This window comes from Saimiri boliviensis, chromosome 17 (assembly GCF_048565385.1).
Source record: "Saimiri boliviensis isolate mSaiBol1 chromosome 17, mSaiBol1.pri, whole genome shotgun sequence".
In the NCBI taxonomy this organism is placed as follows: domain Eukaryota; kingdom Metazoa; phylum Chordata; class Mammalia; order Primates; family Cebidae; genus Saimiri; species Saimiri boliviensis.
The window spans coordinates 7,763,764-7,778,562 of record NC_133465.1 but is presented as its reverse complement, the minus strand read 5'-3'; the positions used below and the strand labels follow the sequence as shown (position 1 = coordinate 7,778,562).

The window sequence follows — 14,799 nt, the reverse complement described above, 5'->3', positions numbered from 1 at the left end:
GCTGTCCAAGGGTCTCTTGGAGGGGAAAACCCTCCCCGTCTTGGTAAACATGTGGGATGTTGGATCCCACCTGCCACCACAGTGTTTTCCAGCCTTGGCTCTTCTTCTTCCTCTTTGCTTATGATGTGAAGGAAGGGAGGGGTCCAGGTGTGTGTAAGGGAAATTGTGAGCGGACAGCGGGTACCCAGGGGCCTGGAGCTCTATATAACAAAGGTTGGTGGAGTGGCCTTGAAGCCAAGTTAGACAGAGTGATTCAGGCTGCCGCCAAGGATCTGTGGCCAGGGTCAATCCCTATGTGGATCCTGTGTGGGACAGGAAAATCTTCATAATGCTGTTTCATGGTGTTGTCTTCTTGCAGCGGATCGCCTGAGGTCAGAAGTTCAAGACTAGCCTGGCCAACAGGGCAAAACCCTGTCTCTCCAACCAGGACCACTCATCACACTATAATTGTTTCTGCACATCGGCGATCTCTGATACAGGTTCTGTGACTCCACAGGGTAGAGGCGGGGCTAATTTTTTTTGCCCAGCTAATTTTCGGGGTATTTTTGGCAGAGATGGAGTTTCACCATGTTAGCCAGGCAGCCAGGCTGGTCTTGAACTCCTGACCTCAGTTGCTCCACCTGCCGAGGCAGGCCTCCCAAAGTGCTGGGATTACAGGTGTGAGCCCCCGGGCCTGGCCTAGAAGCCTTTTTATTTCTCCCTTCCTCCCTATTTCTTCCTCACCCAGGCTAGAGTGCACTGGCTCGATCTCAGCTCTCTGCACCCTCTACCTCCCAAGTTCAAGTGATTCTCCTGCCTCAGCCTCCCACATAGCTGGGACTACAAGTCTCTGCCACCATGCCCAGCTAATTTTTTTTTTTTTTTTTTTTGTATTTTTAGTACAGATGAGGTTTCACCATCTTGGCCAGGTCGGTCTTGAACTCCTGACCTCAAATGATCCACCCACCTCAGCCTCCCAAAGTGCTAGGATTACAGGCGTGAGCCACCTCACCCGGCCTATTTCTTACTTTTGGACTTAAGTTTCTCTCCTCCCCACCTTTGCCCATAAAGAGGATAGGATATGGGGGAAGCACAGCCTGGCCACCCTATGGCCATCAGGAAGCACCTCCTCCAGGCTGGGATGCAGCACCCATTAACACTTAAACCTGGAGACACAGATGGGACACCACCCACTCCCTAACCTCTGCCCTGCCCTGCAGGCTCTGCATCCGGGAATGATAACCACATTCACAGCAGCAGGGCCAATTGTTCCCCCACAGGGGAAGATAAGCAGAGAGGGTACTGAGCTGCCTGGCTGGCCCTTCACCGCCTTGGATGGGGGTGGGATGGGAGACTCACAGGTTGAGTGAGGCCAATTCCTGTGCAGAGGCCTTTCCATGCCAATGAGGTACCACATTAGTACCTCCTTAGCTTCTCCCTCCCTGCTGTGATCCTGACATCACTGAGCTCTACCTCTTCCACCTCCCCCAAGCCAGGCTCTCAGTGGGAAATTTCTGAGCGTCTTGGCTCCCTCTTCCCTGAGCCTCTGCATGACTGTTCTCTCTGCTGGGAAAAGTCCTCCCAGTCTGGCCTACTCTTGTCTCACCTGCTAAGTGCAAGACACCTATCCCTGGCCAGGTGCGGTGGCTCACACCTGTAAGCCCAGCACTTTGGGAGGTTGAGGCGGGCAGATCGCCTGAGGTCAGAAGTTCAAGACTAGCCTGGCCAACATGGCAAAACCCTGTCTCTACTAAAAATGCAAAAAGTAGCCAGGCGTGGTGGCAGGTGTCTGTAATCCCAGCTACTTAGGAGGCTGAGGCAGGAGAATTGCTTGAACCTGGGAGGTGGAGGTTGCAGTGAGCTGAGATTGTGAGATTGTGGCCACTGCAATTCAGCCTGGGCAACAGAGACTTTGTGCCCCCTCAAAAAAAAAAAAAAAACAACAACAAAAAAGAAAGACACCTGTCCCTGACTGGTTTATGTCTTCCTCTGCGCCCCAAGACTCCCACGCCTTCCTGTCATTGCACTCATCACTCTGTAGAATGTGCCAGTAACTTGTTTCCCCTGCTAGACTCTTAGCTGCAGGTAGACAAGGACTCCATCTTCCCTGGGCATTACTACGTCTCCCATGTTCAGTCTCTCGTGTAGGGCATGTTGGGAGCCAGGTGCCTGACTTATGTGCTAAGTGCTCAGCAACGTTTGCTGAACGAATGGGTGAGACAGAGTCATCTGAATCGGGTGAAGCAAAGGAGAGGTTTGAAATTAAGAGCTCCAGGCCAGGCACGGTGGCTCACACCTGTAATCCCAGCACTTTGGAAGGCCAAGTCAGGTAGATCACAAAGTCAGTAGTTCGAGATCATCCTGGCCAATATGGTGAAACCCCATCTCTACTAGAAATGCCAAAAAAAAAAAAAAAAAAAAAAATCAGCCAGGCATAGTGGTGGGTATCTGTAATCCCAGCTACTCAGGAGGCTGAGGCAGGAGAATAACCTGAACTGCAACCTGAGGTTGCAGTGAGCCAAGATCAAGCCACTACACTCCAGCCTGGCGACAGAGAAAGATTCTGTCTCAAAAAAAAAAAAAAAAAAAAAGACTGTGAATCTGAACAAGTTACTCCACATTTCTATCTGTTTCCTCATCTACAGGATACGTGTGTTAGGAGTATCTACCTTATGGGGTTATTGGAGAAGTAACTGTGTCCACCTGTGTGGTAGCCAGCCTCCAAAGTGGCTGCTGCTGCAACTCCCCTCCTGGTATTCCTACTGTAATACAGTCTCTTCCCACAATGAATGGGGCTCATCAGTGTAATCAGTGGGATCCCCAGAAGGGATAGTGTGTGACTTCTGAGACAAGTCGTGTAAGGCAGCATGGCTTCTGCCTGGCTCTCTTGATCACTCCCTCTGGGGAAAGCCAGCCACCATGTCAAGAGGACATTCAAGGCCGGGCACTGTGCCTCACGCCTGTAATCCCAGCACCCTGGGAGGTCAACGTGGGCAGATCACTTGAGGTTGGGAGTTTGAGACCAACCTGGCCAACATGGTGAAACCTCGTCTCTACAAAAATACAAAAATTAGCCAGGTGTGATGGCAGGTGCCTGTAATCCCAGCTACTTTGGGGCTAAGACAGGAGAATTGCCTTCGCTCCAAAGTTGAACCCTGGAGGTACAAGGTCAGGGGTTCAAGACCAGCCTGGCCAACATGGTGAAATCCTGTCTCTACTAAAGATATAAAAAATTAGCCAAGCGTGGTGGCACACGCCTTTAATCCCAGTTACTTGGGAAGCTAAAGCAGGAGAATCACCTGAACCAAGGAGGCAGAAGTTGCAATGAGCCATGATCACGCCACTGCATTCCAGCCTGGGCGACAAGCAAGACTCCCTCTCAAAAAAAAAAAAAAAAAAAAAAGAGGACATTCAAGCAGCCCTGTGGAGAGAGCTCCATGTGTCAAGGAACTGAGGCATCCTGCTAACAGCCAACACCAACATGCCAGGCACACAAGTGGGCCCATCTGGGAACCTGATCCTCCAGCCCCATCAACCCTTACATTTCTGCAGCCCTGACTGACATCTTGGATACAGCATCGTGTGAGGCCCTGAGCCAGAACCACCCAGTGAAGCTGCTCCCAAATTTCTATTTTTTTTTTTTTTTTTAGTGGGGTCTCACTCTCTCTCTCAGGCTAATGTGTAATGGCACAATCATGATTCACTGAGGCCTTGACCTCCCAGGCTCAGGTGATCTTTCTGCCTCATACTTCCAAGTACCCGGGACTACACGTGCACACCACCATGCCTGGCTAATTTTTTTTTTTTTTTTTTTTTTTCTCTGAGACGGAGTTTAGCTCCTGCTGCTCAGGCTGGAGTGCAATGGTGTGATCCTGGCTCACTGCAACCTCCATCTCCCAAGTTCAAGTGATTCTCCTGCCTAGGCCTCCTAAGTAGCTGGGAATACAGGTGCTTGCCACCACACCCAGCTAATTTTTTTTTTTTTTTTTTTTTGGTATATTTTTAGTAGAGACAGAGTTTCACCCTGTTGGCCAGGCTGGTCTCGAACTCCTGACCTCAGGTGATCTGCCCACCTCGGCTTCCCAAAGTGCTGGAATTACAGATGTGAGCCACTGCACCTGGCCTTTTTTTTTTTTTTTTTTGAGATGGAGTCTTGCTCCATTGCCCAGGCTGGCCTTGAACTCCTGGCCTCAAGCAATCCTCCCACCTTGACCTCTCAAAGTGCTGACATTATAGACATGAGCCACCACTCTCAGCCCCATATTTCTAATCTGCAGACACCGTGAGATAATGGTTATTGCTTTAGGCCCGAGTTTTAGAAAAATGTCTTACATGGCTACACATAACTAATACAGTGCATAAAATGCTTAGACTGTCTGACACGCTGTCTCCATACACATTAGGCATCATTAACTCTATTTTGCAGGCAGGAGAACTGAGGCTCAGATTCCTGAAGTAATGTCCCTGGTGCACATGGCTAGGATAGACCCACCACCCTGAGGCAGGGAGGCTGAGGCGGGCAGATCAAAAGGTCAAGAGATTGAGACCATCTTGGCCAACATGGTGCCAAGTCCTAAGCTTCTTTTCCTGCCCCACTGCACCAGTTATCTGTTTTTTTTTTTTTTTTTTTTTTTTTTTTCAGTTATCTGTTTTGAAGGAATAATACCTAGTGGCAGCTGGGTGCGATGGCTCATGCCTGTGATCCCAGCACTTTGGGAGGCCGAGGTGGGGGAATTACCTGAGATCAGGAGTTTGAGACCAGCCTGGCCAACATGGTGAAACCTCGTCTCTACTAAAAATACAAAAATTAGCCAGTCGTGGTAGCAGGTGCCTGTAATCCCAGCTACTTGGGAGGCTGAGGCAGAAGAATCACTTGAATCCAGGAGGCAGAGGTTACAGAGAGCCGAAATTGCGCCACTGCACTCCAGCCTGGGCGACAGAGTGAGACTCCGTCTAAAAAAAAAAAAAAAAAAAAAAAAAACCAACCAAACAAACAAAAAAGCAGGTGGCATAAAAAAACACCGTTTGATTATGCCCCTGATCTTTGTGAGTCCGGAATTCCAGCAGGACACTGTGGGGATAATCTCTGCTTTACAATATCTGGGGTCTTAGCAGGAAAAAATAAAAATCTGGGGGTAACTGGACATCTGGGGCTGTAGTATCTCTTATATGTGTGGCAGGAGATGCTGGCATTTGGCTGTGACCCCTTAGGTGGATTCTTCTTGAAGCCTGGGACTCCTCAGAGATGGTGACTAGGTTCAAGAATGAGTGCCCCAAGTGACAGAAAGTGGAAGGTGCCATTTCTTTAAGGTGGGAACCCCGAAAGTGGCACAGTGTCACTTCTGCCACATTTTATAGGTCAGCCAGACACAGAGCCCAGATTCAAGGGAAGGATCCATAGAACCCACCTCTCCATGGAAGGCAGGTCAGAGAGGATTTGGAGGCCATTTAAAAACGTTTCTGGCTGGGCGCGGTGGCTCAAGCCTGTAATCCCAGCACTTTGGGAGGCCGAGGCGGGTGGATCACGAGGTCGAGAGATCGAGACCATCCTGGTCAACATGGTGAAACCCCGTCTCTACTAAAAGTGCAAAAAATTAGCTGGGCATGGTGGCGCGTGCCTGTAATCCCAGCTACTCAGGAGGCTGAGGCAGGAGAATTGCCTGAGCCCAGGAGGCGGAGGTTGCGGTGAGCCGAGATCACGCCATTGCACTCCAGCCTGGGTAACAAGGGCGAAACTCCGTCTCAAAAAAAAAAAAAAAAACAAAACGTTTCTGGGGCCGGGCGCGGTGGCTCAAGCCTGTAATCCCAGCACTTTGGGAGGCCGAGGCAGGTGGATCACGAGGTCGAGAGATCGAGACCATCCTGGTCAACATGGTGCAACCCTGTCTCTACTAAAAAAAATACAAAAAATTAGCTGGGCATGGTGGCGCGTGCCTGTAATCCCAGCTACTCAGGAGGCTGAGGCAGGAGAATTGCCTGAGCCCAGGAGGCGGAGGTTGCGGTGAGCCTAGATCGCGCCATTGCACTCCAGCCTGGGTAACAAGAGCGAAACTCCGTCTCAAAAAAAAAAAAAAAAAAAAAAAAAAAAAGCTGGGTGTGGTGACAAGTGCCTATAGTCCCAGCTACTTGGGAGGCTGAGGTAGGAGCATTGCTTGAGCTGGGGAGGCCGAGGCTGCAGTAAGCTGTGATTGCACCCAAGATCAAGCCACTGCACTCCAGCCTGGGCTACAGAGTGAGGCCCTGTCTCAATAAATAAATAAATAAATAAAAATAAAATGCTTGAGACTGTGTCCCACCTATATTGGCACTCATTCAGCATTAGCTGTTATAATCTCTTGCTTAAAGACATGCCCAGCCAGGTGCAGTGGTTCATGCCTGTAATCCCAGAACTTTGGGAGGCCAAGGCTGGCAGGTCACCTGAGGTCAGGAGTTTGAGACTAGCCTGGCCAAAATGGCACAAGTCTGTCTCTACTGAAAATATAAAAATCAGCCGAGTCTGGTGATGTGCACCTGCCGTCCCAGCTACCCGGGAAGCGGAGGCAGGGGAATCACTTGAACCTGTGAGGTGGAGGTGACAGTGAGCCGAGATCATGCCATTGTACTCCAGCCTGGGCAACAAAGTGAGACTCTATCTCAAAAAAAAAGAAAGAAAGAAGTCCAGGTTCGGTGGCTTACGCCTGTAATCCCAGCACTTTGGACTTTGGGAGGCTGAGCGAGGCAGATCACGAGGTAAAGGGATTGAGATCATCCTGGCCAACATGGTGAAACCCCGTCTCTACTAAAAATACAAAAATTAGCTGGGCATGGTGGTACATGTCTGTAATCCCAGCTACTCAGGAGGCTGAGGCAGGAGAATCGCTTGAACCCAGGAGGCAGAGGTTGTAGTGAGCCTAGATCACACCATTGCACTCCAGCCTGGGCGACAGAGCAAGACTCTATCTCAAAAAAAAAAAAAAAAAAAAAAAAAAAAAAAAAAAGAGAGACATGCCCTAGCTTTTCCTTGACTGACTGCAGACTACAGACCTGGCCTCTATTTTCCCTGACATTCAAGGCTCTCCATCAGCAGCTCCTACTTGTTCTATCTGCTCCTCAAGCCAGAGCTGTCCAAAGGTAGCCCTACCTGGAATCTCTATTTGAATGCCCCCAGGTATCTCAGATTCCCCATATTCAAGTTCACCTTCCTTCCTGAGCCTGTCACCCATCTTGTGACTTCTGTGGAGCTTCACGGCAGTGCCAACTGTATCCTGAACATTCTCTTCCTTCTTCTCTTCCCGCCATTCCCACATGTGCACTTCTCATCAGTAGCAAATGATCTACCTGTGTAATACTTCCTGGAATCTGGCCCCCACATATCCCTGCGGCTTTCTCTCTCAACACTGCCCACCCAACGCACCCCCGACAGCCATACTGAATCACCTGTAGCTGCCCAAACACTTCCTGCTTTTTCATCTCTCGTTGCCCAGACTTGTCCTTATACCTGGGGTGCCATTCTCTTTTCGCTCAGACACAACCGCTTCTGAAAATCCTTTGAGCCCCTGGGGGTGTCCCTTCTCTAGACGTCCCTCAACTGTGTCACATCAAGGTGGTGGCGTTTCTTTACCCATCTTCCCTCCAGACCACGTGCTGCCCTATGAGCCCACCATCAATGGTTTTTTGGTGTTTTGGGGACAGAGTCTCACTCCATCACCCAGGCTGGAGTGCAGTGGTACAATCTCAGCTCACTGTAACCTCCGCCTCCCAGGTTCAAGCAGCTCTCCTGCCTCCACCTCCCGAGTAGCTGGGATTACAGGCGCATGCCAAAACACTTGGCTAATTTTTGTATTCTTAGAGGCAGGGTTTCACCATGTTGGTGAGGCTGATGTCAAACTCTTGACCTCAGGTGATACATCTGCCTTGGGCTCCCAAAGTGCTGGGATTACAGGCATGAGCCACTGCACCTGGCCATCTAATGGGTTTTTTTTTTTTTTTTTTCTGAGACGGAGTTTCGCTCTTGTTACCTAGGCTGGAGTGCAATGGCGCGGTCTGGGCTCACCGCAACCTCCGCCTCCTGGGTTCAGGCAATTCTCCTGCCTCAGCCTCCTGAGTAGCTGGGATTACAGGCACGCGCCACCATGCCCAGCTAATTTTTTGTATTTTTAGTAGAGACGGGGTTTCACCATGTTGACCAGGGTGGGCTCGATCTCTTGATCTCGTGATCCACCCGCCTCGGCCTCCCAAAGTGCTGGGATTACAGGCTTGAGCCACCGCGGCCGGCCTTCTAATGTTTTTTTTAATCTTTGTGTCCACAGTGTTTGGTACATGGCAGACTCCAGGGTGTGTCCCTGGCAACCCCAGCCCCTTCTCTGCACCCTTGTGATATACATTCCCGTAGTAGGCTCTTCATGAGCATGTGGCATGGGAGTTTGGTGGAGTTTGTCTTTCTTTCTTTCTTTCTTTCTTTCTTTCTTTCTTTCAGACAGGGTCTCACTCTGACACCCAAGCTGGAGTGCAGTGGCGTGATCTCAGCTCACTTCACCTTCAACATCCTGGGTTCAAGCGATCTTCCCACCTCAGCCTCCTGAGTAGCTGGGACTACAGGCGTGCACCATCACACCCAGCTCTTTTTTTTTTTTTTTTGAGACAGAGTCTTCCTGTGTCCCCCAGGCTGGAGTGCAATGGTGTGATCTTGACTCACTATAACCTCCGCCTCCCAGGTTCAAGCAATTCTCCTGCCTCAGCCTCCTGTGTAGCTGGGATTACAGGCATGTGCCACCACACCCAGTTAATATTTGTATTTTTAGTAGAGGTAGGTTTTACCATGTTGGTCAGGCTGGTCTCGGTCTCCTGACCTCATGAACCACCTGCCTCGGCCTCCCAAAGGGTTGAGATTACAGGTGTGAGCCACCATGCCCAGCCAAAAGCCCAAATTTTTAATCATCAGTTGATGCTGGGCTGGGGGTTGTGAGCAGTGTGGAGTTTTTAGGAAGGTCAGCATGGCCACTGAGGGTGAGATTCGTTCAGGGGAGCAGGCAGTCAAGTGGTGCCTCCGGGAGACTGGGGTCCATTGTGAGAGGGTTCTGGGTGGGCTATGGGAGGATTGGACAGACAGGATAGAGACCACTGAAAAATCGGCAGGACTGCTTGACCTCCTGGCCAGGCACAGTGGCTTATGCCTGTAATCCCAGCACTTTGGGAGGCCAAGGCAGGCGGATTGCTTGAGGCCAGGAGTTCAAGACCAGTCTGGCCAACATGGTGAAACTCTGTCTCTACTAAAAATACAAAAATTAGCCAGGTGTGGTGGCACACACAGGTAATCCCAGCTACTGGGAAGGTTGAAGCTGGAGAATTGCTTGAACCCGAGAGGCAGAAGTTGCAGTGAGCCAAGATCGAGCCACTGCACTTCAGCCTGGTCAACAAAGCCAGACTCTGTCAAAAGAAAGAAAGGAAGAAAGAGCGCCGGCCGCGGTGGCTCACACCTATAATCCCAGCACTTTGGGAGGCTGAGGCGGGTAGATCACGAGGTCAAGAGATCGAGACCATCCTGGTCAACATGGTGAAACCCCATCTCTACTAAAAATACAAAAACGTGGCTGGGCATGGTGGCACGTGCCTGTAATCCCAGCTACTCAGGAGGCTGAGGCAGGAGAATTGCCTGAACCCAGGAGGCGGAGGTTGCGGTGAGCCGAGATCGCGCCATTGCACTCCAGCCTGGGTAACAAGAGCGAAACTCCGTCTCAAAAAAGAAAGAAAGAAAGAAAGGAAGGAAGGAAAGGAAGGAAGGAAGGAAGGAAGGAAGAAAGGAAGAAAGAAAGAAAGAAAGAAAGAAAGAAAGAGAAAGAAAGAAAGAAAGAAAACAAAAATAAAAATGGGTAGGACGGTTGACCTCCTGAATATTGGCTATGAAAACAAGGACAGCTCCAAAATGTTGAACCTGGAAAGAGGGGACAGCAAGGGAGGGTACAGGCAGCTACTGCAGTCCAGAGCAGTCAGGAAGCATGGCTTCCCATCCCTTCTTAGTGGGTGGATACTCACCAAGCCTTTGTCAGATGAATGAATGAATGAGTTGTATGATCTCACATGATCTCTGGGCCTCATTTTTCTCATGTGTTACATGAAGGGATTGAAATGGAATGGAGAAAACAAATAGAGAGGTACTTGGCTGAATGCAGTGGCTCATGCCTGTAATCCCAGCAATCTGAGACAATGAGGCAAGGGGACTGCTTGAGGCCGGGAGCTTGAGACCAGCCTGGTAAACATAGTGAAAACCTTGTCTCGTAAAATATATATTTTCTGGCCGGGCACGGTGGCTCAAGCCTGTAATCCCAGCACTTTGGGAGGCCGAGGCGGGTGGATCACAAGGTCAACAGATCGAGACCATCCTGGTCAACATGGTGCAACCCCGTCTCTACTAAAAAAAAAAAATACAAAAAATTAGCTGGGCATGGTGGCGTGTGCCTGTAATCCCAGCTACTCAGGAGGCTGAGGCAGGAGAATTGCCTGAACCCGGGAGGCGGAGGTTGCGGTGAGCCGAGATCGCGCCATTGCACTCCAGCCTGGGTTACAAGAGCGAAACTCCATCTAAAAATATATATATATATATATATATATATATATATATATATATTTTTTTTTTTTTTTTTTTTTTTTTTCTAAATTTAAAAAATAGGCTGGGTGCAATGGCTCATGCCTGTAATCTCAGCACTCTGGGAGGCTGAGGCAGGCAGATCTTCTGAGGTCAGGAGTTGGAGACCAGCCTGGCCAACGTGGTGAAACCCCATCTCTACTAAAATACAAAAATTAGACGGGTGTGGTGGTGGGTGCCATAATCCCAGCTACTAGGGAGGCTGAGGTAGGAGAATCGCTTGAACCCAGGAGGCAGAGGTTGCAGTGAGCTGAGATCGCACCACTGCACTCCAGCCTGGGCAACAAAGTGAGACTCTGTCTCAAAATAATAATAATAATAATAAGCTGGGCTCAGTGGCTCATGCCTGTAATCCCAGCACTTTGGGAGGCCAAGCTGGGTGGTTCACCTGAGGTCAGGAGTTTGAGACCAGTCTGGCCATCATGGCAAAACCACGTCTCTACTAAACATACGAAAATTAGCCGGGTGTAGTGGTGGGCACCTGTAATCCCAGCTACTCGGACACTGAGACAGGAGAATTGCTTGAACCTGGGAGGTGGAGGCTACAGTGAGCAGAGATGCCCCACTGCACTCCAGCCTGGGCAACAGGGCAAGACTCTGTCTCAATAATAATAATAATAATAATTTTTAATTTTTTTTAATATTGGGGGAAAAGGGAGAGGTACTCTCATGGAAGGGGTAGGAATTCTTCCCATCTTTAGGGCCTCTCTGGGTATCCCAGAACAATGATTCCAACCCTGGCTGTAGGTTGCACTAATGAAGGCCCCATGTAAGACCACTTACTCTAGAATCTCTGGAGATGGGGCTGAAGCACAGGTGGTTTTAAGGCTGCCCAGGTGGCTCTGATATACAGCTGGTTGAGAACACTTATCCTGGAGCCTTGAGGTACCCAGTTTGAAAACCCCCGGGCGCCGGGCGCGGTGGCTCAAGCCTGTAATCCCAGCACTTTGGGAGGCCGAGGCGGGTGGATCACAAGGTCGAGAGATCGAGACCATCTTGGTCAACATGGTGAAACCCCGTCTCTACTAAAAATACAAAAAAATTAGCTGGTCATGGTGGCACGTGCCTGTAATCCCAGCTACTCAGGAGGCTGAGGCAGGAGAATTGCCTGAGCCCAGGAGGCGGAGGTTGCGGTGAGCCGAGATAGCGCCATTGCACTCCAGCCTGGGTAACAAGAGCGAAACTCCGTCTCAAAAAAAAAAAACAAAACAAAACAAAACAAAAACCCCGGGCTAGGTAAGGGCTGAGATCCCTGCCAGGCCTGGGCACTCAAAATGTGACTTGCGGTTGGCGACAGGCCTTTCTTCTCATGTTCCATGTCCCACATTCCATTCCCAAGCCAAATATTCCTAACAGGCAGGGCACCAAAAACCAGGGTTTCTCAACCAGGCTCTGACGTTTTCTTTCTTTTCCTTTCTTTTCTTTTTTTTTTTTTTTTGAGATGGAATCTCACTCTGTCAGCAGGTGGAGTGCAGTGGCGCAATCTCGTCTCACTGCAACCTCCTCCCAGGTTCAAGCAATTCTCGTGCCTCAGCCTCCCAAGTAGCTGGGGTTACAGGTGCCTGCCGCCACACCCAGCCAATTTTTGTATTTTTAGTAGAGAGGGGGTTTCACCATGCTAGCCAGGCTGGTCTTGAACTCCCGACCTCGTAATCTGGTCACCTCAGCCTCTCAAAGTCCTGGGGTTACAGGTGTGAGCCACTGCGCCTGGCCTCTTTCTTTTCTTTGTTTCTGTTTTTTGTTTTTTTTTTCTATCTCCCTTTCCTGGTAAACACTGACATTTTGGACGGGATGATTCTTTGCTGTGGGGACTTTCCTGTGCATTGTGGGATGTTTAGCTCATCTCTAGTCTCTACCCACCAGAGGCCAGTGACACATCCCCAAGTCAAAACAGTACAAAACCACTCCAGATGTTGCAAAATGTGTACTGGGGTGCAAAATCACCCGCATCTGAGATGCACTGTGCTACTCTGAGAGTCCCATTTTTCCTCTGCCCTCTCCAGTTGCAGACAGAGGCCAGGCAGGGGCAGAGACCGTGAACAGCAGGTTTAGTAGGGCCTGGCAGGGCAGAGGGCTCTGAGGGAGGCCAGGGTTTCACTGTGTTAACACGATGGAGGAAGGGATGCCAGCGAACCAACTGATGTGGTCTCACTCCAGTGGGGTGAGTTTTCCAGAACACGCATTCCTGGATTCCCAGTCAGTCACAGGAAGGCCTGGAGTCGCTTCTGGGGCAGTCGCCCCCACTTTCCGGGAACAGGCAGAAGGGGGTGTGGGCGTGGTGGGAGTGGTGTAGGGGATTCTTTCCTTCTGTCGATATTTTCCTGGCATTGTTGACAGCGCCGTGTGATTGGTTGAGGGCCAGAGGGGAGGATCTTTCCAGCTGTGGGTGCCTGGGTTCCCGGGAGGCCTTCCGACCTGGGACTGTGGGGATGTCTGGGTTTTTTGGGATTTTCTTGTTTTTTTCATTATCTCACCAACCAGAAGCAGGGATGTCTGGGTTTTAGGATCTGGAAGACCGTCTTTGGAGCTGGGACTAAGGGGCTGGGTGGTTCCGCTCCAAGGGATGTGGAAGTTGAGAGTGCACACTCCTTAGAGCTGGAGGCTGGGAGGTTTTCAGGGTCTTCATAAGCTCTTTTTTGCTTGGAGGTGGTGAGACCTGAGGGAAGACGGAGGATGGGAAGCCTAAAGGAGGCGCCTAGGAGGGGCGGAGGGAGGGTGGGCGGTGGAAGGCACTGGGCAGGGCAGGATTCCCGTCCTTATCCCCAAACTCACTCCACCAGGAGGCTCAGAACACCCAGAAGCAGGACAGCTCCGAAGACAGAGAGGAGCAGAATCTTGGCTTCCCAAAGATCATGACTTCCTGCAGGGGACCCAGGAGACAGCGAATGATTCTGGGACCCACACTCACCAGCTGGGGAGCTCAAGGACTCAGGGATCTGGGCAAGGTGGGGGGCGGGGGGGGGGCCAGGATGGGCATGCGGACCTGGGAAGCAGCGCTTTCGGGGCCAGCAGGACACCTCGGTCCCCTCACAGGTAGAGCAGTTGTACAGCGCAGTGCTGCCCCCTGCAGGAGACAGCGGAGGCAGCGCTGGGGAGGGGAGGCCCGGCCTCCACCCCAGCCTGTACCCAGCTTCCTCCCAGGCCCTCCTCTGACACCCCGCAGGCCCCAGGCTTGCAACCCCTTTCCTTTCCTACTCACGGCAGGCGGGGGGACAGAGAGCTGCAGTGAAAGACAAGGAAGGGGCAGGAGTGTGAGTGGACACACCCCTTTGCCTGAGACCCTGGGCTCCCCTCGAGGCCACCCCGCATCAGTACCTTCCCTTGTGTACTCAGGGAGCTTGGTGTTTCGAAGCCATCTCCAATATGAAGGGAGTAAGGAGAGAGCCTCTTTGATCTCTGGGGACGCAGAGCAGCTTCGCTGGGCCTCAACTGGGCCAGTTCCCTCTCCCTTCACGCAGCCCCCTCCCGATCAGCCCTCCCGTCTCCACCCCTCCACCTTTCCCTGCCCACCCCCCCAGCCCTTGTTGCCCACCCCTGTCTTTGGTGTCTACCCAAGCCCCTAGGTCACGCTTTCCCCTTGACCTCACCCATGACCCTCAGGACTCTGTGAGTCTTCTCTGTGACTTTGTTCATAGACATCTCATCTGCGGAGATGGGCGAGAACCAGCGAGTCCGTCACCAGCCCAGGGTCTAGGGTCTCTCCCGACTTTCCCGGATATGGTGCTCTCTCAGAGGGAGAGACCAGCATGTTCAGAAAGGGCCACAGATGGAGGGCACAGCTGGGAGGTCACATGCCACCCTTTGGGGGTATGGGGGTGACTGCTTATGGGCCCATCCTCGAATATCTGGTCCCACCTAAGGCAAAGGCCGAGAAGTCCAGGGAGGCTTCACATTCCTTCTGCCCGGCCTCCATCAGGCTGCAGAGCCGAGCCAGGCGGCCTGACAAGTCGTGGGCTGGGAGGCGGCAGAAGACACAGGCCTGGGCGGCTGCCAGGAAAACCCCGCCTAGTGCCAGCCTCCACATGAGGACCACTGGGGGGCAGGGCAGGCCTGCCCCAGCTGGGCCAAGGAATGCTCTGCAGCCCTGGCTCCAGCCCTTGCCTGGAGGTTCTAGAGTGTTCCAGAACAATGAACAATGCCACGACCCATCCTCAGCTGGGGTAAAGCTGGGGCTCAGGAAACTGGGGTCCTGAAGGCCT

The 14,799-nt window shown here is 51.4% G+C and overlaps 1 protein-coding gene across 1 annotated transcript; it reads right to left on the bottom strand.

Moving 5' to 3' along the window:
- Window positions 1-11,188: 11,188 nt before the first annotated feature.
- On the bottom strand, window positions 11,189-14,699 carry TMEM95 (transmembrane protein 95). Its single transcript, XM_003929159.4, has 7 exons — window positions 14,456-14,699; window positions 14,188-14,244; window positions 13,916-13,996; window positions 13,800-13,820; window positions 13,584-13,688; window positions 13,373-13,460; window positions 11,189-13,256 (listed from the first exon to the last, which is right to left on the bottom strand). The coding sequence occupies exons 1-7, from the start codon at window positions 14,622-14,624 to the stop codon at window positions 13,223-13,225; spliced, it is 555 nt and encodes a 184-aa protein (XP_003929208.2). The 5' UTR covers window positions 14,625-14,699; the 3' UTR covers window positions 11,189-13,222.
- Between the last annotated feature and the right edge of the window lie 100 nt (window positions 14,700-14,799).

What these genes read in the sequence shown, in the direction of transcription:
- TMEM95 (XM_003929159.4), bottom strand. Translation starts at nt 14,624, where the DNA reads ATGTGGAGGCTGGCACTAGGCGGGGTTTTCCTGGCAGCCGCCCAGGCC. An exon ending in CAGAGTCCTGAGGGTCATGG is followed by an intron (nt 13,997 to 14,187) that starts GTGAGGTCAAGG and finishes CTGCGTCCCCAG; the next exon opens with AGATCAAAGAGGCTCTCTCC. An exon ending in GTTCTGAGCCTCCTGGTGGA is followed by an intron (nt 13,257 to 13,372) that starts GTGAGTTTGGGG and finishes GTCTTCCCTCAG; the next exon opens with GTCTCACCACCTCCAAGCAA.